This window comes from Hemicordylus capensis, chromosome 1 (genome assembly GCF_027244095.1).
Source record: "Hemicordylus capensis ecotype Gifberg chromosome 1, rHemCap1.1.pri, whole genome shotgun sequence".
In the NCBI taxonomy this organism is placed as follows: domain Eukaryota; kingdom Metazoa; phylum Chordata; class Lepidosauria; order Squamata; family Cordylidae; genus Hemicordylus; species Hemicordylus capensis.
The window spans coordinates 5,446,192-5,468,580 of NC_069657.1; the positions used below are offsets into that span (position 1 = coordinate 5,446,192).

The following is a 22,389-nucleotide window of genomic DNA, read 5'->3' on the forward strand; positions in this document are numbered from 1 at the left end:
CATTCAGTATACCATCCAGGCCTGTGCCTACTGCCCTGCTGGGATCTCTCACCTGTTGCTTGGCACTGAACCTTTGGGAAAGGCAGCAAGGTCTACTGCAGCATTTTAAAGCCATGTCATAAGCACTCTGGTCCCTTCAAATAGGATGTCTGGTAGGGGTCTTCCTTTAAGGACTTGGGGGGGGGGTTTGCACTTCCTCCTCCCACCATTTTCTCCTGCCGGTGCTCCATTTTTAAAAATAAAAAAAAGTGTTTGGGGTGACAGTGTTCCTCCCTGCCCCTGTTGCCCGGAAGTACAGGCTGCGCATGTAACGTGTGCAGCAGGCACACGTGTTGGTGGGCACACGTGCAGCCCATACTTCCTGTATTTCCGGGCAACAATAGGGGCAGGGGCGGCAGGGAGGAACCCCGCCAGCATCAGAACAGGCTGCAAACTTAAGCCCCCCTTAAGCATGTACGGCCAAGTGAGCTCACCACTCCTTGGGGGTGGGGCTTCATTCCAAAGCACCTTTGGGAGCACCCAGACCGGCTGCCCTGCTCAGAGTCTGGGGGCTGGGCACACTTGGCAGGTGGCAACCCACAACTTAACGGCTCCTCTGTCCCCACATGCAGCCACTCACCACTTCAAAACCAAATGCCCACTTTTGCAAAAGAGAAGCGTGCTGTTGGGTTACCTTTCTCCCTTGGTGGACAGGTATCATTACATCATCTTCTGCGTGTAAGATCAGGATAGGACTGGACAACACCTTGACACTGAGGATGGGGAAAAACAAACAGGGAAATGACCCGAAGGATGTGGTACATGGTTTCTTTCTTTGGCTTTTCTGTCCTCTCAGCAATTTATACTGCAAACCTAAAAGAAACCCTAATCCTGCAATCCAGTAGTTCATCCTCCCTTATTAGGTAGGAAGCCCTGTTGAACCTGGTGGCAGTCCCTTCTGTGCACATATTTTTCTGTTTTACATTTAAATCCTGCTCTTCCTCTGGGGAGCCCAGAGCAGCGGCATTGGTGGTTTATCCCCACAACAACCCTGTGAGGAAGGTCAGGCTGAGAGAGAAGCGACCGGCCCAAAGTCACCCAGTGAGTTTCATGGCTGAATGGGGATTTGAACCTGGGTCTCCCCAGTCCTAGTCCAACTCTAACCATTATACCATGGTCGCTCTCATAGGTACAGGACTGTACCATACAAGGCAATACAGGATGCTGAAGAGCTGTCCTTAGGACAGGGCAAGCAGAGCGACCACCACGGTCTCCGCTCTTTGGAGGTCGGGATGTGCACGGAACCACATGGGGGAAGTTCAAAGGTGGGGGGTTGACTTTAAGGGTGGAGGAGGGTGCACTCCCCCCTCCCCCCCACTCACCCCCGTCGATGCTCCATTTGCAAATGGACCATCAGAGCGGCAGCGTTAAAACCCATCCACCCTGCCACCTCCTCGGTCCCTACGTCACTGGAAGTACCTGGTGTACCTGAACATGTTGGGGTGTGTGTGTGTGTGTGTGTGTGTGTGTGTGTGTACGTACGTACGTACGTACGTGCTTGTTGCACTCACGAGCATGCCCGTGTACACAGGAGTGTTGGGTACTTCTGGCGATGTAGGGACCGAGGAGGCAACAGGGCGGTCCACTGCCACCCCGCTGGTCTCTTTGCAAATGGAGTGTCGGCAGGGGACAGCGGAGGGAGGGGTAAGTGCCCCCTCCCCCATACCTAAAGTCAGTCCCCCTGCCTTCGAACAGGTGGAACCCCCAGTCGTTCAAACCGGTTCAGAGGCCCTTTGTGTTCTGTGACCATTGCTATTTGGAGGGGCTCTGTGCACTCGTTGCCACTATTAATAGTAGCTGGGCTGATTTGCCCAGGCCCTGCACCCCATCAGGCTCGGAGGCATCATCTGCAGAGTCAGACCACGGGTGGGTCAGCTGCAGCTTTCCAGGGTTTCAGGCAGAGATCTTGCTTTCTCAGCCTTGCCTGAAGATGTCAGAACTTGAACCCAGGACCATCTCCTGCTCAGGCCCTGAGATGCAAGGGGTGGGGCCTGGGAGCTAAGGGGTGCTGCTTCCCCAGCCCCACACATGTGGGATACCTACAGCTCAAATGGAGCTCCAAATCCAGGGGCAGAGCTATAATTGAACAAGGGGGGACAAACGGCCCTGGGCCCCGGGGGGGGGCCCTGGCTGGAAATGTTCTTCTGCAGCAAAGACATGGTGTGGGGGAGGAGGAGGTTGGGGGGGCCACAGGGCGCATCTTCCCTTTTTGGCCCAGGGCCCCCTCTAACCCTGCTACTCTCGTGGTCTCATCCATATTGCTCATACTGGTTCCATACTGGGATAGATTAGAAGAAGGGAGGGGGTGGGAGTAATTAGCTCTGGGTGAATGCATGGCTTTGCGTATCTGGGGCAGGTCTGAGCATCTCAAGAGATGCTTTGGGTACAGATGGCATTCTACATCGTGGGGAACGACAGTGTGGAGAACATCTAGGGCTGCCAGAGCTCCTGAAGGTCAAACTCTGAGATGCAAGGGGGTGGGGCCTAGGAGCTGAGGGGTGGGGCCTGGCATGATGGGGTGGAGCCTAATGCCATGTGCTGAGGACAGAGGTCCTCTGTCTGGATAGAGCCTGAAGGGCATTTAATTAGACTTATCGAAGCCATCATTGCGTTAAAACTGTTTTAATCTGTGGATTTTTTAAACTGTAAACCACTCTGGGACATGAGTTTGGGGTGGTATATCAATATGCCAAATAAATAAATAACGTTTGGTGGGGATTGGGAACAAATGGCAAAAAACTTCTCTACCACTGAGAAACCCGTCTGCACCCTGGATTCTGGCCCCTTGCCCCGAGAGTCTTCTCCTTCCCCTGGAAAATCGGAGAAAGAGGCTAAAGCCCTGACACTCCAGCTCAACCCCCGAGACTTTTACGCTCTCTAGTCACAATCCAAAGTTCAGGCCGCACAACGGCTCCTGACAAGCCAGTCGGCCCGGCATGGGGTGGGTGCTTGTGCCCGGAGTGGGACCAGCAAACCAACCTTGAGAGCCCTCTGGACTCACTTTTGGTCACTGGGGAAGTACATCTCGGCCCGTGCCATCGTGTCCAAGATTAAGGACTCAAAGCCAGGAAACTTGCGGTAGATCTGTGTCGAGGGGAAAAAGGCATTAGAAGACCTGGCGACACAAGACACAGGACCTGTGAGAACATGGGCATTTTCCATGGATGGAAACTCCTTTGCTCAACTGCCACAGTAAATAAGCTGACATCACACCTATGTGGAAAACTCAACCCCCACTTCATGGCCTGCAATATAAAGGGCAAGAGGATTTGTGGACAGAGGTTTGATATCCTCGCTCCCCAGAAATTCAGTTTTTCCACTGAGAATTGCACTTCAGTGACTGAGGAAGAACCTTGAGGTGGTCTCTAGGCCAACTCTGCTCCCAAGGAGCATGTGTGCACGCACGCACACACAGCTCCAGTTCTTTGCATGCTAATTAGGTGCTCCCAAATCAAGGTTTGAACGCTTTTGAACTTTGGTGCTAGAAAGACTTTTGAGGATACCACGGGCAGCCAGGAAAACAAACAAATGGATCACAGAACAAATCAATCCAGAATTTTCACTCGAGGCACAAATGACCAGGCTCAAACTATCATACTTTGGACACATGATGCAAAAACCCAGCTCCCTTGAGAAGTCCATAATGCTGGGGAAAGTGGAAGGAAAGAGAAGAAGAGGACAGCCAGCAGCAAGGTGGATGGACTTGATTACGACAGCAAAGAATGCACCACTGAGAGACCTTAAAGGCCAAGTTGAAGACAGATCATCCTAGAGAGAATCTATCTATGTGGTCGCTAATAGTCAACACCGACTTGACAGCACTTAATCAATCAAAATCAATCAAATCAAGGTGCCTGCGGAGCTCAAATAAGCAAGCCAAGCCACACCACCCGGCTGCAGAGTGGTTCAACAATATATTGAATAAACCATAGGTACACAACCTCGTCTCTCCAGCCACTGTTGAACTACAACTCCCATGATCCCCAGCCACAATAAGTTGTGGCTGGGAATGCTGGAAGTTGTAATTTAATGACCGCTGGAGAGCAGAGGTTGCCTAGCCCAGCAATAAACTCTACAGGAGATGGGTCTCTCAAAAGGGGCACCAGCCCACTTACTTTTGTGATGGGGATTTCGGCAGCCGCATCGCGGATGTTTGTAAAAGGAGCTTCTAGAACAATTGCATCGACTACAATTCCTTATGGAAAGAAATTAGAGGGTTAGAAGAGAAACTCCGGGTGAGGAGTAGACACAGATCCCAGGAGATGAAGCAGAGCTCACTCTCCTAGCCTCTCTCCTCGAAGAACAAAACAGAAGAGCCAGGGGAACGAGACACTTGGGTTTAGCAAATGTTGCAAAACTCTGCTCAAATTAATACTGGAGCCAGAACTGCTCCCCCAAAGTCAAGCTACTCTCCCCACGTGAACCCAGATGTACCATTAGACCATCTAGCCAGAACTCCGGAGCAGACCTCTCAACACAAAGGCCAAGGCAGAAGAGACCCCGGGATACAGCGAATCATCAACTTGCCACACTAGAGTGAGAGGAAGGCGTGGGAGCGGAGAAGCCCCATTCGGTGGTCAGAACATTTGTAAAGCAGGCGGCAAGAAAGCAGGGCGGAGGCAGGCATGCTGGATGCCACTGATTCTGAGCGCCATCTTCCCAGAGGCTCAGGGCAGCTGGCATTTATGCCTTGCTTACCCCTCTCTGTCTCAACTTAGGGGAAAGTGAGGCACATGTGAAGAAGCCCCTGAAAGTTGCGGGGGGGGGGATTGCAAAGCAGCCCAAGAGCCTGCAAGGAGCAGCTGTGTGGGGGTGGGTGGGAGGGGATGCTCATTCCTTTCCCCCTTCAAAGTGCATTCGGGTGCAGAGTAAGTAGAAACAGGTGTCCTGGCAAGGGAAACGGCAGCGGGGGGTGGGGCAGGGGGGCAACTTGGGCTGCCACGTGCAAGCAACAGCCCCATGTCCTTGGAGATGTGTGGGTCCATCAGAATGCACCCAAATGTATTATTTATTTAATTAAAATATTTATGCCCCGCCCCCTCCCGTATATTACTGCTCAGGGCGGCTCACAAATGGCTCGAGGAAGCAAGCCTTGCTACACAGACTGGCGCAAAGAGGCCAAGTTAGGATCAATTCCCAAGACTACAGGTGAAACTCGGAAAATTAGAATATCGTGCAAAAGTCCATTAATTTCAGTAATGCAAATTAAAAGGTGAAACTGATATATGAGACAGACGCATTACATGCAAAGCGAGATAAGTCAAGCCTTAATTTGTTATAATTGTGATGATCATGGCGTACAGCTCATGAAAACCCCAAATCCACAATCCCAGAAAATTAGAATATTACATGGAACCAAGAAGACAAGAATAGAACAATATTGGACCTCTGAAAAGTATAAGCATGCATATGTATTCAGTACTTGGTTTGGGCCCCTTTTGCAGCAATTACTGCCTCAGTGCGGCGTGGCATGGATGCTATCAGCCTGTGGCACTGATGAGGTATTATGGAAGACCAGGATGCTTCATTAGCAGCCTTCAGCAATTCTGCATTGTTTGGTCTCATGTCTCTCATCCTTCTCTTGGCAATGCCCCATAGATTCTCTATGGGGTCAGGTCAGGCGAGTTTGCTGGCCAATCAAGCACAGTATACTGTATACTTTTCAGAGGTCCGATATTGTTCTTTTCTTCAATCCTTGTCTTCTTGGTTCCATGTAATATTCTAATTTTCTGAGATTGTGGATTTGGGGGTTTTCATGAGCTGTGCGCCATGATCATCACAATTATAACAAATTAAGGCTTGACTTATCTCGCTTTGCATGTAATGCGTCTGTCTCATATCAGTTTCACCTTTTAATTTGCATTACTGAAATTAATGGACTTTTGCACGATATTCTAATTTTCTGAGTTTCACCTGTATTTCGAGCAGTGGGGAGCTTTGGTTTGAATTGGTCCCAATTTGCACGGTGTGGGGGGAAGCCGCACCCCTGTGGTTTTCGACAGATAAGCCAGGCAAGTGTCAGAAGCTGGAGTGGGGTTTGGGGAGAGGTCTTCCCACGCGGGTCCAACCCTCCCAGAGATCACGTTGCACCTGTGTTCAGATGTCATCTAGACACACGGACATGTGCCTGTGTGAACGAGTGCCTCCGTGTTCATTTTAAAAGTGAACCTGGGTGCAGGCCTCTGGAATGCAGTAGACGGACAAGAAGTCAACTGCTGCGCCTGTGTTCATCCTAATCACTATACACAGATTATGCAAGCACCGAACAGGGCTAGAGAGGCCTGTGAAAAAGCTATAGGAAAACGCAGTCTGCACATGCGCAGAGACACTCTTGTTCTTCTTACCCCAAATGTTCCAGAGCCAAGATCTTTCAGCCTGCCTGAGCAAAGCTAGATCTATTCACTCCCAAGAGAATATTTCTGCATCACGGATTTCCCTGCCTTCACCCACAGCCTGCCCCCTTGGAAGCCTGACCTTGCCCTTCCCCAGACATATCATGAGTTACCTTTTTCTTTGAGGTGCCTGGCAGTGTTGGTAGAAATTCTATCAGGAAAGAAGAAACAGGGAGGTTAGAATCCCAGACTCCACCCAGATGCTTCATGAGAAACTGGCCTCCTTCTCGCCAAGGTGGTGAGTCTGTCTGGGCTGTACCACTTCAGGCTACTGCTGGGGGAGGAAGGCTCACATGGCCCTAAATATATATGTATTTATGGAGGAGGATCATTCAACCGTATAGGAAAGGAGCTTGTCAGGGAACTATAGCAGCTTCTCCCAACAAGCCAGGAGGGCACCCAAGGAGGCACAGCTGCCCCGCTCTTGCTCTCTTCTTGTCCCAGCATGAATGAGAGCCATGCTGCCTGCAGGCTGGCCATTCACCAGGTAGAGCTGTGTGTGCTTAGCCTGTGCCGCTCTACCTGACCAATGGCTAGCCTGCAGGCAGCATGGCTCTCATTCATGCTGGGGTGGGATGGGAAAGAGAGAGCGAGAGCGAGGCTCCATCAGCAGAGGTGTATCTACGGAAAATAGCACCCAGGGCACGCACTGAAATGGCGCCCCTGTCCTAACATCTGACGCAAACTTAGAATAAAAATGGCTCTGTTCAAGCAGGGTGGGAAAAAGTAACTTAGAAGGGAAATATAAAAACAAGCCCACCTCCCACACAAAATCAGCACAAGGTTCCTGTAAGAATTCAGCAGTAAAGTGGGTTTTCCAACAGTCCCCAAAACTGTCGCCTCCCTATTGACTGAACCATCCATGACTGATCCCTACAGGGAGCATAATTCAAGACAGCATAGGTTTTCAAATGTGTGCCCTCTGATGTGGCTGGACTACAGCTCCCATCATCCACAGCCAAAAAGACCACTGTGGGTGATGGACGTTGTAGTCCAACACCTGGGGACCCATGTCTGAGAACCCGCTGCACTCAACAACCGAGAAACAAAGAAATGGTTACCACCAGCTCATCTGGTGGCAACTCAGGTGGGCCTTCTCTATTAGCTGCTCCGGGGCTGTGGAATGCGCTCCCTGCAGAAATCCGTAATTTGAATTCTTTACTGGCCTTCAGGAGAGCCCTTAAAACGTATTTGTTTGGCCTGGCTTTCCAGGGTTTTAAAATCGGTTTTAATATTTTAACCCAGTTACAGGGTTTTTAATTATTACGATTGTTTAATTGTTGTTTTAAAATGTATTTAAGTTAATTGTTATATTGTTTTTAATTTTTGTTTTAGCTCTTTACTGTTTTAATGGTTTGTTTTAATTGTAAACCGCCCAGAGCCATTTTGGTAGGGTGGTATAAAACCAGAATGAATGAATGAATGAATGAATTACTTTGACATTTATTTTTTACATTTGTATTCCACTCTTCTTCTAAGGAACTTCGGGTAGCATATATGGTCTCCCACATTTTAGTCTCAAACTTGAAAGGGGGATGCTCAAAAACCCCTTTTAGTTTGTATCCTAAAAATATACAGCAGTGAAATTGTCTAAATGTAGACTGCCCCAAACCTCTGTCTCTGGGCGGTTTACAACAACATAAAACAGATTAAAAAATAAAAACCTTAAAACAAATTTAAAACCACAATCCAACTGAAAAGCTTGGGTGAGAAAATAAGTCTTTAGAGACTTTTTAAAAGTTTTCAGAGAGGGGTTCTTATTTCACGGTTAATTATAATCTAAGACCAAAACCACATCCCTCATCTTTCAAGAACCACACAAGAAGAAGTGGTTTGTATTTCACTGCATCTCTCAAATGTTAAACATACCCCGTGCCAAGGGAGTGCCCCCACATAATCACAGTACTTTTTCCACTCCGTGCCTTCACCCAATCATAAATATACAAAACGTCTGCCGTGAAGCCATTCTCACTAGGCTGTCCAGTGGAGTCGGCATACCCTGGAAGAGATCAGATCAAGGGTTAAAGGAAAAGATGTCAGCCACATGTTTCAAGATTTAGAAATTCACCAGTCGTTTTGCACTGAAGTTTACCTCTGTGGTCGACACTCAGGACATGAAAGCCTCCGCCGCTCATGACCTGTTTAAGGAGTGAGCCTGGATTACAACAATTTTAAGCACCCAAAGCGACATACACAAATAATTGTAAGGGAGTCTCTGTAATCATCATGAAATGTTGCCCAAATCTGAAATCACTCCACAGAACTGCATCCCGCAATTCATCATTCTAAACTGTGGGACTCTCACTTCAAAACGTAACGATCTCGGTGTTGAGATTTGGGCCTGCTATTCTAGTTTAGACAAGTGCAAATACCAAAAGTTACTGAATCCAGTCAACAAACAGAGGGCCCTTTCTCACGATCCTGTGAGAGGGCTACTGGGCGGGGAAGGCTGCTTAAACTTACCTTCCCTGCAGACGACTGCTCAGGCTTTGCTGGGCACGGTGATCATGTGCCCAGACGGTCACCGGCTTCCCCAGGCAGCACAGAGGTTGTGGGGCTGGGATGCATCACCCCGGCCCCCAGAAATCCAACAAAGCGCCATGTGAATGCACAGTGCATTGTGGGAATCCCACCCCCCGGCACTGGCCAGGAACCTGCTCCTGTGTCAGCGCTGCATGGGCTAACTTCGGCTAACAGGCAGGCTCCCGAGGCAGGTTTGCCGCCAAGGGATAGCCTCCTCCGAGCAGAAGGGAGAGCGTATGCTAACACAAGCATGTTCGGCTTTGAGGCAGCACAGGATTCTTGGCTGTTTTCACTGCCACAGACTAACATGGCTGCTTTCTGGCAGTAAAGGAGCCAACTTTAACAACAGAAAATGAAGCAATGAGCTCAGAAATCAGAATATAATATTGGGGTGCAGGAAATCTAACATTACAAGACCATGTGAGCAGCTGGTAGATTAAATTTAAAATGAAACTTGAACAAGCAGAACCGGGTTGATCAAGTTACAATAAGAGATTCAAAGCTCCTATCTTGGCAGAGCCAAACGAGAAGTGAACAGCCAACACCCAGATTAACGAAGCACTTGCACCAACGTGTTGCACGAGCAGAAGGCCGATGCACCCCTAGTTGCACTGAGTCGAGCACCTGCGCTCCAGACTAGCCTTGCACTAACAAAAACACCTTGGCACTTGTGTAATAAGGTGTGCAGTTTGTGGCACAACGCGTATGTTCTGCAGGAACCACAGGAAGAGACAAACAAAACGAATGAACAGGCCAGCCCCAAGTGGGGGGGGGGCAATGCCACTGCTTCAGTGTGTGGTGGGGCAGGGGGAAGGAAACATGGTGGCCAGGACTGACACACAGCTGCTCGTGGGCCAGGAAAAACAGCTCCACAGGTCGGCAGTTTGACAGCCCTGGTATAGACCAAGGATTCTCAACGTTGGGTCCCCAGATGTGATTGGACATCAGACGTTATCGGACGTCTTCTTCATTATGAGCCCCACCGCCCACTGAGGTGGTCCAGAGAGATCCGCCTCCAGTAGCTGCCAGCTCGGCTGGCGGCCACCCGGGGACGGGCTTTCTCAGTTGCTGCCCTGAGACTGTGGAATGCGCTCCCTACTGAGACATGATCCCCCCCATCTCTGACATTTTTTTTTAAAAGCATTTGAAAACCCACGTCTTCACCGAAGCTTTTTCAGTTCTTTAAAATTTTAAGGTTTTAATTTGGAGGTGATTTTTAAAGTGTTAAATTGTTTTAAGTTTTTGTATATATTTTACCGTTTTATGCTATTAACCACCCAGAGACAAAAGTTTGGGGCGGTGTACAAATTTGATAAACAGACAGACAGACAGACAGACAGACAAACTCCCATAATCCCCAGCCTCAGTGGCCTTTGTTGGGGATTATTTATTTATTTATTGTTAAATTTATACCCCGCCGTTCATTAAGAAAATCTCAAGGCGGATTATGGGAATTGAAGTCCAATAACATCCGGGGACCCAACGTTGAGAATCCCTGGTATAGACAATACTGAGCTGGATGGACAAACAGTCTGACTCAGTAGAAGGCAGTTTCCTATGTTCCTATCTTTGTTGGGGATCAGAGATTCTCCAAATGGGGCCCCAGACATCACTTACCTTTGCGAGAGAAACTCTGTGACCTGTTGCCCTGTAAGAGAGTTCAAAGGTTAGAACCAAGTCACACAAACATGGTGATTTTAAAGAGATGACGAAGACCTATCCCTATTTAACAACTGACTTGGGGAGAAAAATAATAAAAAGCCACGACTGGTCTTTGTTAGCAACTTGGACAACAACAGATATTTGCTTTACGTCTCCCAGGACAAATTAAACCTACCCATTGGAGGGAAGTTTGCCACATACAGCTTTCGTCCTGCCAACACAGGAACACCCAAAAAGGTCTGATTAGGCACCTCCATGCAGAGGGGGAAACTTGTAAGTTGCATTGTCTACAGGCTTTCAGGCCATCATTTGTCTAGTTTAGGGCGCTGTCTCTGTCTTCCTCTATCTCAAGTGACATCGCATGATGTAGCATCGTTCTTGGTGTATTCCGAGGGGGCCATGGTGGCTGGCTGGACTCTGCCACTGAGAAGAGCTTCAACTCTGCTGCTGCTGCTGCTGCCGCCATCCACAGAGGTGAGACAAAATTTATTTATTTATTTATGCATTCGATTTTTATACCACCCTTCCGAAATGGCTCAGGGCGGTTTACAATTAAAAACAGAAATTATTAAAACCAGTAACAATTAAAACAGAATTACAAATATGAACACCAATTTAAAAACATCTCAAAAAAACAATTAAACTATCAGAACAATTAAAACCCTGAAAACCAGGTTAGCTTTAAAACAATTAAAACTAATTTTTAAAAAACCTGAAAGGCCAGGCCAAACAGATGGGTTTTAAGGGCTCTCTTGAAGGTCACTAAGGATTTAAGATTACGAATTTCTGCTGGGAGTGCATTCCACAGCCCGGGAGCAGCCACAGAGAAGGCCTGCCTCTGAGTCGCCACCAAACGAACCGGTGGTAACTGGAGACAGACCTCCTCAGATGACCTTAACGTGCGGTGGGGATCATGTAAAAGAAGGCGCTCTCTAAGATATCTTGGACCCAAGCCGTTCAGGGATTGAAAGGTAATAACCAGCACTTTGTATTTTGCCCAGAATCATATTGGCAGCCAGTGTAACTGTTTCAAAACAGGCATCATATGGTCTCTCCAGTTTGCCCCAGAGACCAATCTGGCTGCCGCATTCTGAACTGACTGAAGTTTCGGAACTACGTACAAAGGCAGCCCCACGTAGAGCGCATTGCAATAGTCAAGCCGGGAGGTTACCAGCTGGTGCACCACTGTTTTGAGGTCATCCTCTTCAAGGAATGGGCGCAGCTGTCGAAGCTGATAGAATGCACTCCTGGCCATGGCCTCCACCTGCGATACCAGGGTGAGGCCTGGGTCCAGGAGTACTCCCAAGCTGAGCTCCTGCTCCTTCTGGAGGAGTGTAACCCCATCCAGCACAGGAACATCTAACTCACCCCTCAGATTCTGAGCCCCTACAATGAGCACCTCCATCTTGCTTGGATCCAGCTTCAATTTGTTCTCCCTCATCCAGCCCATTACTGCCTGTAGGCAGGCATTTAGAGAATGAGTGCCATTTCCTGAAGATGAAAAGGAGAAGTAGATTTGAGTGTCATCAGCATACTGATAACACCCAGCACCAAACCTCCTGATGTCCTCACCCAGCGGTTTCATGTAGATGTTAAAAAGCATTGGTGACAGAATGGAGCCCTGAAGGAGATAAAATAAAGTCAGAAGAAAGGACACAGGCCACCACCAACTGGCAGTCACTGCTCTGCTGTCCCTTCCTCCCAAGTCTCGCTGTTCCAGTGAATCGAGCCAAGGACTTTAAGAATTTTTTTTATCTCTGCCTGAATAGATCTGCAGCCTGACCTAGGCATGTTTGACTGGAAGCAAGTCCCACCACTGAGTTCTCCCAGCTAACTGCACACAAGCTTGCATCTTAGCAATCATTGCAGAGTTCTGACTGCCTGCGTGAAGACAGAGGCAGGCCTTAAAAATGAGGAGCCATGGGAGGGTCTTACCCACTGTGTGACCCCAGCCAGCTTTATAACCTGCATGACTTTATAAGCTTTATAACCTGCATGAGCCCCTCGTGGCGCAGTGGTAAAACTGCCGCCCTGTAACCAGAAGGTTACAAGTTCAATCCTGACCAGGGGCTCAAGGTTGACTCAGCCTTCCATCCTTCCGAGGTCGGTAAAATGAGTACCCAGAATGTTGGGGGGCAATATGCTAAATCATTGTAAACCGCTTAGAGAGCTTCCAGCTATAGAGCGGTATATAAATGTAAGTGCTATTGCTATTGCTATGACAGAGAGACCTGCAAAACCTTTATGGGCTTAGCACCTGTATACCTCTGGGATCGCCTCCCTCAGCATGACAGAGAGACCTGCAAATCAAATGCTCATTCAGCCTTCATGCACTGGTTGCCTGTTCACTTCCGGGTCCAATTCAAGGTGCTGGTTCTCACCTACAAAACCTTTACGGGCTTAGCACCTGTATATCTCCGGGATCGCCTCCCTTGGCCAGTTGTATCCCATCCTGTGAGGTCTTCTCAGCTGGCCCTCCTTAGTGTCCTGGGCTCCGGTGTAGTGTAGGAGGGCCTTCTCTGTGGCCACCCCTCTTCTTTGGAACACTCCCCCCCCCCGATTCGTTCAGCCCCCTCCCTGGCTGCTTTTAAGGCCCTTCTTAAGACACACCTGTTTCGCCAGGCGTTTGCCCTTTTTAAAAAAAATTGATTGTTGTTGGAATTTCTGTTGTTTACCACCTAGTCTCTTTGGAGGAGGCAGTATAGAAGAGGTTTAAATAAATAAATAAATAAATAAATAAATAAATAAATAAATAAATAAATAAATAAATGCTTCAGATGGGCTCCAGCAGCAGGTGGATCTTTTCCCCCCTTCCATTTCTTCATTCATCCTTTGCCTTGTTCTTAAAACAGTCCTTAGTGGGCTTTTAACGATACTGGCACCTGTCTTGCTTCTTCAAATCTCTCCTCAAGGGCCACCTCTTTCTTCTCTCCCATTGCAACCAAGCCTAAGTACATGATGTCTATGAAACAAATGCACGTCCTTTCCCAGTAGTCTCTGCCCCCATTTCTCACCCCACTCCCTCCACTGTCGTTCCCCCCCCCCGGGGTTAATCTTTGATTGTAAGATTGCCAGGACAGTGACTTGTGCTCTTGGACTTCATAAAGCTCTTGGACTTCATAAAGCACACTGATGGTGATCTGTAAGTAACCAATTTTGTCTGGAGAGGGTAGGGAGGTTGTATTTGTGATATTATGAATGCTAGCCCATTGTACCTTCCACAGCTGAATGATGTTCTGAATTTTCAGAACTGTTTTTTTTCCAAAGCTCTCTCTGGAATATTTTCACTGAATGCAGTGGCTGCAGTTCTCCAAAACATCTAAAAATGTCAAGTCTATTATTATTTAGAATATTTATACCACTTTTTGGATTTAAAAAGCCTTTTTAAAAATATAGCGAGAAGTCTCAAAGCAGTTTTCTGAGCAGAGGGAATATTTTAAAAAGGAGGTTCCCTCTCTCAAAGCGACTCCCAGTCCAAAAAAAAAGGACACAAGGAAGACACCAGCAACAGCCACTGGAAAAGACTATGCTATGCTGGGGAGACAAGGGACACGGATCTTCGCTTTATCTGGGAATATTGCTCATTGGCTTATTGCTTGGAAAGAGGAAATGTTTTTGAACATGTTGTTGCAATTTTGTTTGGGTAAGTAGGGAAGCAGGACAAGCTGTGGCAGGGGAGCAGACACCCCACCCCGCCCCCACCCGTGGCATCCCTCTCCCCATGTCCGGGTTCTACTTCCCTGCTGCCACAACCCCAACGAAGCATGCAGGACAACAGCAGAGAGCCAAGGCCGGCTTTGTGCCTCAACACATTCCCATCACCTGGTGCCCCCGTTGCCATGGAGATAGATGATCACAGGATTATCATCTGCAAGGGCCTCTTGGTACCAGCTGAGGTCCTTCCCTTCTGCCTCCTTCCATCGGTTGTCGGGGAGGGTGTGCCTAAGAGAAGAAGCCCAGGGAGCTGACAAGCTTGCCCAACCAGACCCTGTGATTTTCCATCACTGCTCTGGAGGGGGCCGGCTGCTCCCCGTGAGATCAATGAACAAACCGATCCTTAGATAATTGCCCCTTTTAGCCCTCCAGATCCACACCCTGAGGAAGAATGCTCTTGGTGGAGGGAGCCTGACGCAGCTCCCCCGTGTTTCCCTTGCAGGACGGCTCCCAGGACCTGCCAGGGCTCAGAACCGAAGCAGGCTTCACAAGCAAGCAGCTGCATCAGACAAAGTCAATGCTGCAAGGCTGGCGTTTGGTTGGGAGAGCACCTCTTTCACTCATGTATTTATTCTATTTGTACACCACCCCAAACTTATGTCTCTGGGCCGTTTACAACAACATAAAACAAATTAAAACAAAAATAAACACAATTACAACACAATTCTAGTTAAAAAGCTTGAATGAATAAACACGCCTTTAAAGACTTTTAGAAAGCTGTCAGAGATGGGGAGGCTTTTATTTCAGCAGGGCGCTCATTCCAGAGTCCCAAGGCAGCAACGGAGAAGGCCCACCAGGCAAACTGCTGGCAGCTGCAGACGAACCTCTCCAGGTGATCTTAACAGGCGATGGGGCTCATAATGAAGGAGACATTATCTTCAGTACCCCAGGCCTAAGCTGTTTAGGTCTTTAGAGGTTATAACCACCACCTTGTATTTTGCCCGGAATAATTTTTTTAAATAAATAAATAGCAGCAACCAAGTGTAGTTCTTTTAATATAGGAATAATATGGTCTCTTTGAGATGACCCAGACACCAACCTGGCTGGACCAACTGCAGTTTCCGGACGACATACAAAGGCAGCCCCACACAGAGCGCATTGCAGTAGTCAAGTCTGGACATTACCAGCACGTGTACTACTGTTTTGAGCATGTGTTTTGAGCATCTTTTGCATGCAGAAGGTCCCCAATTCAACCCCTGGCATATCTGGTCAAAGGATCAGCAAGCAGAGTTGGAAAAAGCTCTGCTTGCAGCTCTCGAGAACCAGTGCAAGAAACAGCAACCCCGGGTTAAACAAGCCAAGGCCCCACAGGGTAGAAGGTGGGCTCACATTTTCAAGAAGGCTGGTGTGGATGCGCACGTACTCACCAAATACCGAGTGTGATCCCTGGCTCAGGGGTGAGATAGAAGTTTTGTGTGTGACCCAAGAAGACTTCGGGCTTATGGAAATCCGTCCAGAAGGGAATAGAGACTGCAAAGAGTAGCAGGCAGGAGTTAGTTGGCTTCCTGGTCAGTGACTTAAAGTCACTCACCATTCAGGCCATGACAAGCAGACCAAAAGGTGTCTCTACACAGACTTTCACAGTCATTCCTTCCAGACAGGGAACCTTGAGAAACTTAAGTTCTAAATGGGGGACCAGAAATCCAGAATTCTCAGCTGTTCTCAAGCTACAATTCCCAGATTTCTTTGGACAGTTAAAACGATATAAAACAGAGACAGGTTTGTAGTGTAGATATGTCCTGATGGAAACCCATTCAGGTCTATCACACATACAGCAGTTACTTCATTACATGACGTTGAATCATGTATGGTGCAGAGCAGGGATTCCCAACCTTGGGCATCCAGGTGTTGTTGGACTACAACTCCCATCACCCCAGCCACAATGACCCCCTTGAGCAGAGAGTCAATACAGTGCAGCAGTTAGAGAGGAGTCAGGATTTAACCAGATGTTGTTTCAGTGTCTTAGGTGGTGTGCAGACATCAGCCTTAACACCATGGACCGGGTCTCACGATCAGTGAGACCCGGTTTTGGGCAGTGAGCGGGAAGAGCGGGCTAAACCCGCTCTCCCCGCTCACGAGCAGGCAGGGAGCCCTGGGGGGCCGGATCGGCCGGCCACACGATGGCCAGCTCCATGACGGAGCCGGCAGGGGGTGGGGGAGTGGGGGCCACATGGCCCCCACAAGCCCCAGTATGCCCTGCGCAAGCGTGCAGGGTATACTGGGGAGACCCCCCGGAACCGGCTTTTCGCCTCCCGGCCAGGGGTCTACTCATCTCGTACTTTCCAACCCCGGCGGCGGTATTTCTTTTAGCTATGGGGCGGCAAGATACCTCCCTGCCGCCCCTCCCCCCGCTTGGCTGCGCGTGCGCAGTTGGCTCTCAGATCCCCCACCACGTGTATCTGCTGTTTCCTCGGGCTTTAAGAAGCCTTTTGCCTGCCGCCCGCTCCCCAAACATAGCTGGCTTTGCAGCTAAGTTCGGGGAGGGGGCGGCACTGGCAAAAGGCTTCTTAAAGCCAGAAGAAACAGCAGATACATGTGGTGGGGGATCTGAGAGCCAACGGCGCACGCGCAGCCAAACGGGGGAAGGGGCGGCAGGGAGGTATCCTGCCGCCCCATAGCTAAAAGAAATACCGCCGCCGGGGTTGGAAAGCGCGGGAGGGGTAAGTAAACGCTCCCCCGTCCTTAAAGGAACCCCCCACCCCAAAACATTCAAAACCCGAACCACCCATGTCTGGACTGGTCTGGAGGCCTGTAGAATGGCCTCCGAACCGGTCCGGGCACATCACTAGTTTGCTGAAGCACTCACTCCGCAAACCTGCTTTTTAGCAGGGGTTCTCGATTGGGTTACCCGCTCAAGAACAACCAGGTTTGGCTGTGAGCCCGGTGGTTCTTACGGTCAACAAAAATCGGGCTAGCCTCTGCTAGCCCGATTTTTGTTGATCGTGAGAATCGCCCCCATGTCTGCTCATATGCCTGCCATGTAAATCTACCTGAATGTTGGAAAACTGATCATCAGATAATTATTGTGTCAGATGAGTTTGTTTATTTTATATATTTATTAACATATTTTTTTACCGCCTAAACGTATGTCTCTGGGCGGAGCTGACTATATTATTGGAGAAGGAACAGAAGCTTCAGAAAGATAATTTAACTAGTGACCAAAGAAAGGCCTTGAAACAGTTGAAAATAGAATGGGAAGAAGGAATATTGAGGACTAGCTGGCCTGGGCACAGAGCATCTGAGCCTCTAGTTTTTCCGCTCCTTCTCCCCTCCCTCTTGGATCTTCCCCATTCTCAGCCCCTCCGCCCCCACTGCTGCTTTCTCTCACTCCGCCATTGTTGCCTTCTTTCTTCCCTGCCGCCACTGCTGTTTCCCTCCCACTGGTGCCGCTTTCTTTTTTCCCCTGACGCCATTTTCTTCCCCACTCCTGCTGCCATTTTCTTCCCCCTCTCTGCCCAACACCTGTCCGCCGCCGCTTTCCTCCCCCACCCCCAGCAGCTCACTTGCAAACACTCACGAGAGAGGGATTAGCAATAGATACATCTTAGAGAATTATATATATAGATTTCTGTTAGTAATAAAAGGTGGAGATTTTGTTGTCATGAGTCAACAAATAGATCAAGAAATGGCTCAGTTGCTTTTATCAGATGCTAGTATATATAAAGAGTCATCTAGATTGGAATTCCAGGCAAATTGTATTGCTATCAAGATAGCTTGGCAAAGTATTTGTAAGAGTCAGAACATTTTATGTATTTATTTATTAGTTAACTAATTAATTAATTAACATTAGTATTAAATTACAGGAACATTTGGATAATAATCATCCCCATTGTCCTGTGATGTATTTATGAGTTATTTTAATACGTTTATATTATTAAAATTAGTTATTTTGCATTTTAACATCCTATTTTTGTGCATTAAAGAGGTTGTTTTGTAACTTTTATTAAACTAAAATTCATTCTAGCAAGGTCAATTTGTCTCTCCAGAGATGATGCAACAACACTCCAGGATACAGCACACCTCCTAGATCAGCCCCGACCTTTAGTTACATAATAGCATAATCCAGGCATGCATTAAATCAGGTTAGAGAGACTAAGTCAGCCTAGCTAGCAACAGAGATGGCAGGAATAGGAATGGATTCCCAGGAGGTCGTGATTTGCAACTAGAGAGGAGTTTGGGAAGCAAAGCAATCCCACAGGAAAACCTCTTCTGGGTCCTCCACTCTGTGCAGAAGATCAACACGGTGAAACAGAAGGAATACTTACTGAAATTGAGATAGACGAACTTTCGTAGCAGCGAAGGAAACAGCCGAATGATGAAAGGAAGTGAGGCATAACAAATAAATACATCCCGCAGCACGTTCTTAATCGATAGTTTTTCAAACCATGATAGCAGTCCCCTAAAGAAAAACAAAATTAAAGGTTTAAGTGTGCCACTAAATAATAATAATAATAATATATTATTTATACAGCATGCCAGTGTTCAAGGGTATTACTGCAGTAATTCCTACCAATGCTTGAAGAGGTTGAAACCATACTAAACAATAAGAGGACTAAGCATGCATATAGCACACAATTACCATCTTGTTGCGATCCTTACAACAACCCTGTAAAGTAGGCAGGTTATGTTATTCCCAAAATGCAGATGGGGGAACTCAGGCTGACAGAGGGTGGCTTGCCTATGAAAACTCATGTTCATGCCAGGGGTGAGATTCCGGCCAGGAATTTTCCTGACTAACAGCTCAGTCTCTTAGCTACTATGCGACATCAGCTCACAATAGAATTAATAACTGACAAATAGGCACCAGTAGTTTCAATAAAATCAAGTCATCCGATTGTAGCTAATGAGTGACACATCCAAAATAACTCCAGCTCCTTTGACTACACTGCTGAACGTATTGCAATTGGTAAAAGGTAAAGTGTGCCATAGAGTCGATGTCGGACTCCTGGAGCCCACAGAGTCCTGTGGTTGCCTTTGGTAGAATACAGGAGAGGTTGACCATGGCCTCCTCCCGCGCAGTATGAGAAGCTGCCTTTCAGCATCTTCCTAGATCACTGCTGCTGCTCAACACAGGTGTTTCCCATAGTTTGGGAAACATACCAGTGGGGACTCAAACCAGGTACCTTGGGCGGGGGGTGGTGGTGGTGGAGAATCTCTCTAGCTACTGAATGCATTTTATAATGGAGACATAAACTTTGTTTAGTGCAGCACAGCCATGCTCCCTACCCTGCCCACTCAAGGCTCCAAGCGGCCTTCGCTGCATCGGTCTGATTACCCAGCTTGAGGCTAAATTCGAGCTGTGGGTCAGTGCATCACAGAGCATCCGTGTTGTAGGCAGAAGGTCCCAGGTTCAATCCTTGGCAGCATCTCCAGGAAAGGCTGGGAAAGACTCCTGCCTGGAACCCTGGAGAGCCGCTGCCAGTCAGTGTAGACAATATTGAGCTAGATGGACCAAGGGTCGGACTCAGTACATAGGAGGCCTCTTCCTATGATTCTGCGAGGGATAGCAATCTGCATCATTTAAAGGAAGCCACGTTAAAAATGGCACAACTGACTCGGGCTCAAGGGTAGGATCTTTCCTTGCCCTGCCACACATGAGAGAGTACAGTTAACTCAGGAGTTCTCAAACTTGGATCTCCAGATGTTGTTGGACAGAAACACCCATCATCCCCAGCCACAAGGCCTTTGGGGAATATGGGAGTTGTAGTCCAGCAATATCTGGGGTCCAAGTTAGAGGACCCCTGAGTTAAGTCCTTTCTGCAAGGGCCAGGGTACATTTAAGAGCGGAGTTCTGTGACTGCACCTCCTGACAGTTTTTTCCTTTTTCAAAAAGTTGCAGCAGGGAGGGACGATTTGGATGATGGCTGTAGAGTTTAATACCAGTTCCTTGACTTGAAACCACATCTTCCATGCTGCTTTTACCCATGCAGTGGAAATCATACTGTCACAAGAATGATGCTGGTCTAAGAGGAGAGCTGGTCTTGTGGTAGCAAACATGACTTGTCCCCTTAGCTAAGCAGGGCCTGCCCTGCTTGCATATGAATGGGAGACTTGATGTGTGAGCACTGCAAGATATTCCCCTTACAGGATGGAGCTGATCTGGGAAGATCTAGAGGGTTCCAAGTTCCCTCCTGGGCAGCATCTCCAAGATAGGGCTGAGAGAGATTCCTGCCTGCAACCTGGGAGAAGCCTTCTGTCAGTCTGTGTAGACAATACTGAGCAAGATGGACCAATGGTCTGACTCAGTATATGGCAGCTTCCTATGTTCCTATGCCTCTATATTTTCCTCTCCAGAGCTAGTGGCAGCTTTAGATGGATGTTTGGGATCAGTCCAGAGTGTGAGAGAAAAGGATTAGATGCCTCCCCATCCAACTCTAACACACACACACCCCGTCTTTTGAAAGAGAACAAGAAGTTCTGGTAAGAATTAATCTGCCTACTTTCCTTTCACTATAATCTTAATTGATTATATTTGGCCCAAATCTGTCAGGCGGTTCACAAGTTAGCCCACTTGTGTTTCCATGTGTCTGCCATCTTCAACTGGTGTGGGTGACATAATCACAAACTACGCCATTGAGGTGTCCTGATGTGTCACCACACATCGGTACCAAATCAGTCCAGACATTGTGAAGTTTGTAGGGATATACATATATATATATACACACACACACAGTTTGGGATGATCTCATAAGTTTACTTTAAGGAAAAGGAAGAGCTGGCCTTGTGGTAGCAAGCATGACTTGCTGTCTGTGTAGACAATACTAAGCAAGATGGACCAATGGTCTGACTCAGTATATGGCAGCTTCCTATGTTCCTATGTTAAAATAGACTAAAAAGTCACTGAAACTGTGTAACTCCCATCACACCTGGAGTTTATCCATAAAAGCCTAGGATGAGCAAGAAAAGTCTGAAAAAAGAGCTGATTCACAGGAGATATTCAGTCCAAAAGCTACAAGGGAGTGAATGAACCAACAAGTTTATTGATTAGTCATCTGACTGTATCAAAACCATTTAAAGAACCCATTAAGAATAGCAATATCATAAAAATAAAAGATTAAAACTAAATTTTAATAACCAATTTAAATATATACATTTTACGAACAGTACTTTTACATTAAAAAAGTTAACAGTAATAAAACATTCCTGTTTAATATCCTCCGGCTCCTCAGCATTCAGACTCTCCATGTCAATTAAATCCAATGCCCGTCCACTGTGCTCCCTCTAAGAGTGATTCTCAGACGTTGTGGACTACAACTCCCATAATCCCCAAGCAAAAGCCACTGCAGCTGGGCATTCTGGGAGTTGTAGTCAACAACATCTGGGAATCTCTTAGAGGGAACAGTGCCGCCCACCCCACCCCCCATTTTCTCAAACTGTTCATTTCTTCCCTGTAGTAGGAAAGTCAGCATTTCTTTTCTACTACAACAGGAGTTCTCAAATGGGGGTCCCCAGCTGTTGTTGGACTCCAACTGCCAAGGCCATTGTGGTTGGGGATCATGGGAGTTGGAAGTCCAGCATCATCTGGGGACCCACATTTGAAAACCCCTGCACTACAATATTTCAATTTTCTTCAAATAAGGTGCTAAATATTGCTCTCCAATGCCAGTATACAGTTGGCATTCAAGGATATAAGGAGCCAGATCTTCCAGAACTGCAGCACCACATACAGATAATCTCTCTTGCAGTGGCAGATCCCAGAATCCACCAAACGGAATCACCGAGTCCATCTGATCAAAGCGAAGTCTGGTGCAAGCTTTGCGATATTTCGTTTTCATATGGAACAGGTAACTTTCCATTTGATGGTGGACTTTTCAACCTGGCAACCATTGTGCAACTCGTGAAGGGCAGCTATGTCAGATTGTGATCACACTCTTTGTTTGGAAGACTTCCTACAAGGGAGTACACGAATTACAGAAGGGTTTCTCCCTCTCTTTCTTCCTAAGTACCAAATAGAAGTTTACACAACGGAGTTGCTGAGGAAACTGGAGCTGATGATCTTCGATCATGATGCAAGAGTTGGCTCAGCCCATGCAAACCACAGCTGCTGGGCAACTCTGCA

The 22,389-nt window shown here is 47.7% G+C and overlaps 1 protein-coding gene across 2 annotated transcripts in view; it reads right to left on the bottom strand.

Annotated features, from left to right (window-relative positions):
• ABHD12B (abhydrolase domain containing 12B) overlaps window positions 1-22,389 on the bottom strand; it is a 38,485-nt gene that overhangs the window by 3,019 nt on the left and 13,077 nt on the right. The window contains exons 2-11 of one of the 2 annotated variants that reach the window (XM_053259408.1): window positions 18,596-18,729; window positions 15,698-15,800; window positions 14,439-14,558; window positions 10,572-10,602; window positions 8,524-8,569; window positions 8,301-8,430; window positions 6,545-6,582; window positions 4,155-4,234; window positions 3,041-3,123; window positions 674-752 (exon numbers count right to left, since the gene is read on the bottom strand). In XM_053259408.1, coding sequence (XP_053115383.1) covers window positions 674-752; window positions 3,041-3,123; window positions 4,155-4,234; window positions 6,545-6,582; window positions 8,301-8,430; window positions 8,524-8,569; window positions 10,572-10,602; window positions 14,439-14,558; window positions 15,698-15,800; window positions 18,596-18,729 — 844 coding nt within the window. Of the gene's footprint in view, window positions 1-673; window positions 753-3,040; window positions 3,124-4,154; window positions 4,235-6,544; window positions 6,583-8,300; window positions 8,431-8,522; window positions 8,570-10,571; window positions 10,603-14,438; window positions 14,559-15,697; window positions 15,801-18,595; window positions 18,730-22,389 lie in introns of both variants that reach the window. The other variant, XM_053259418.1, reaches the window with a different exon arrangement.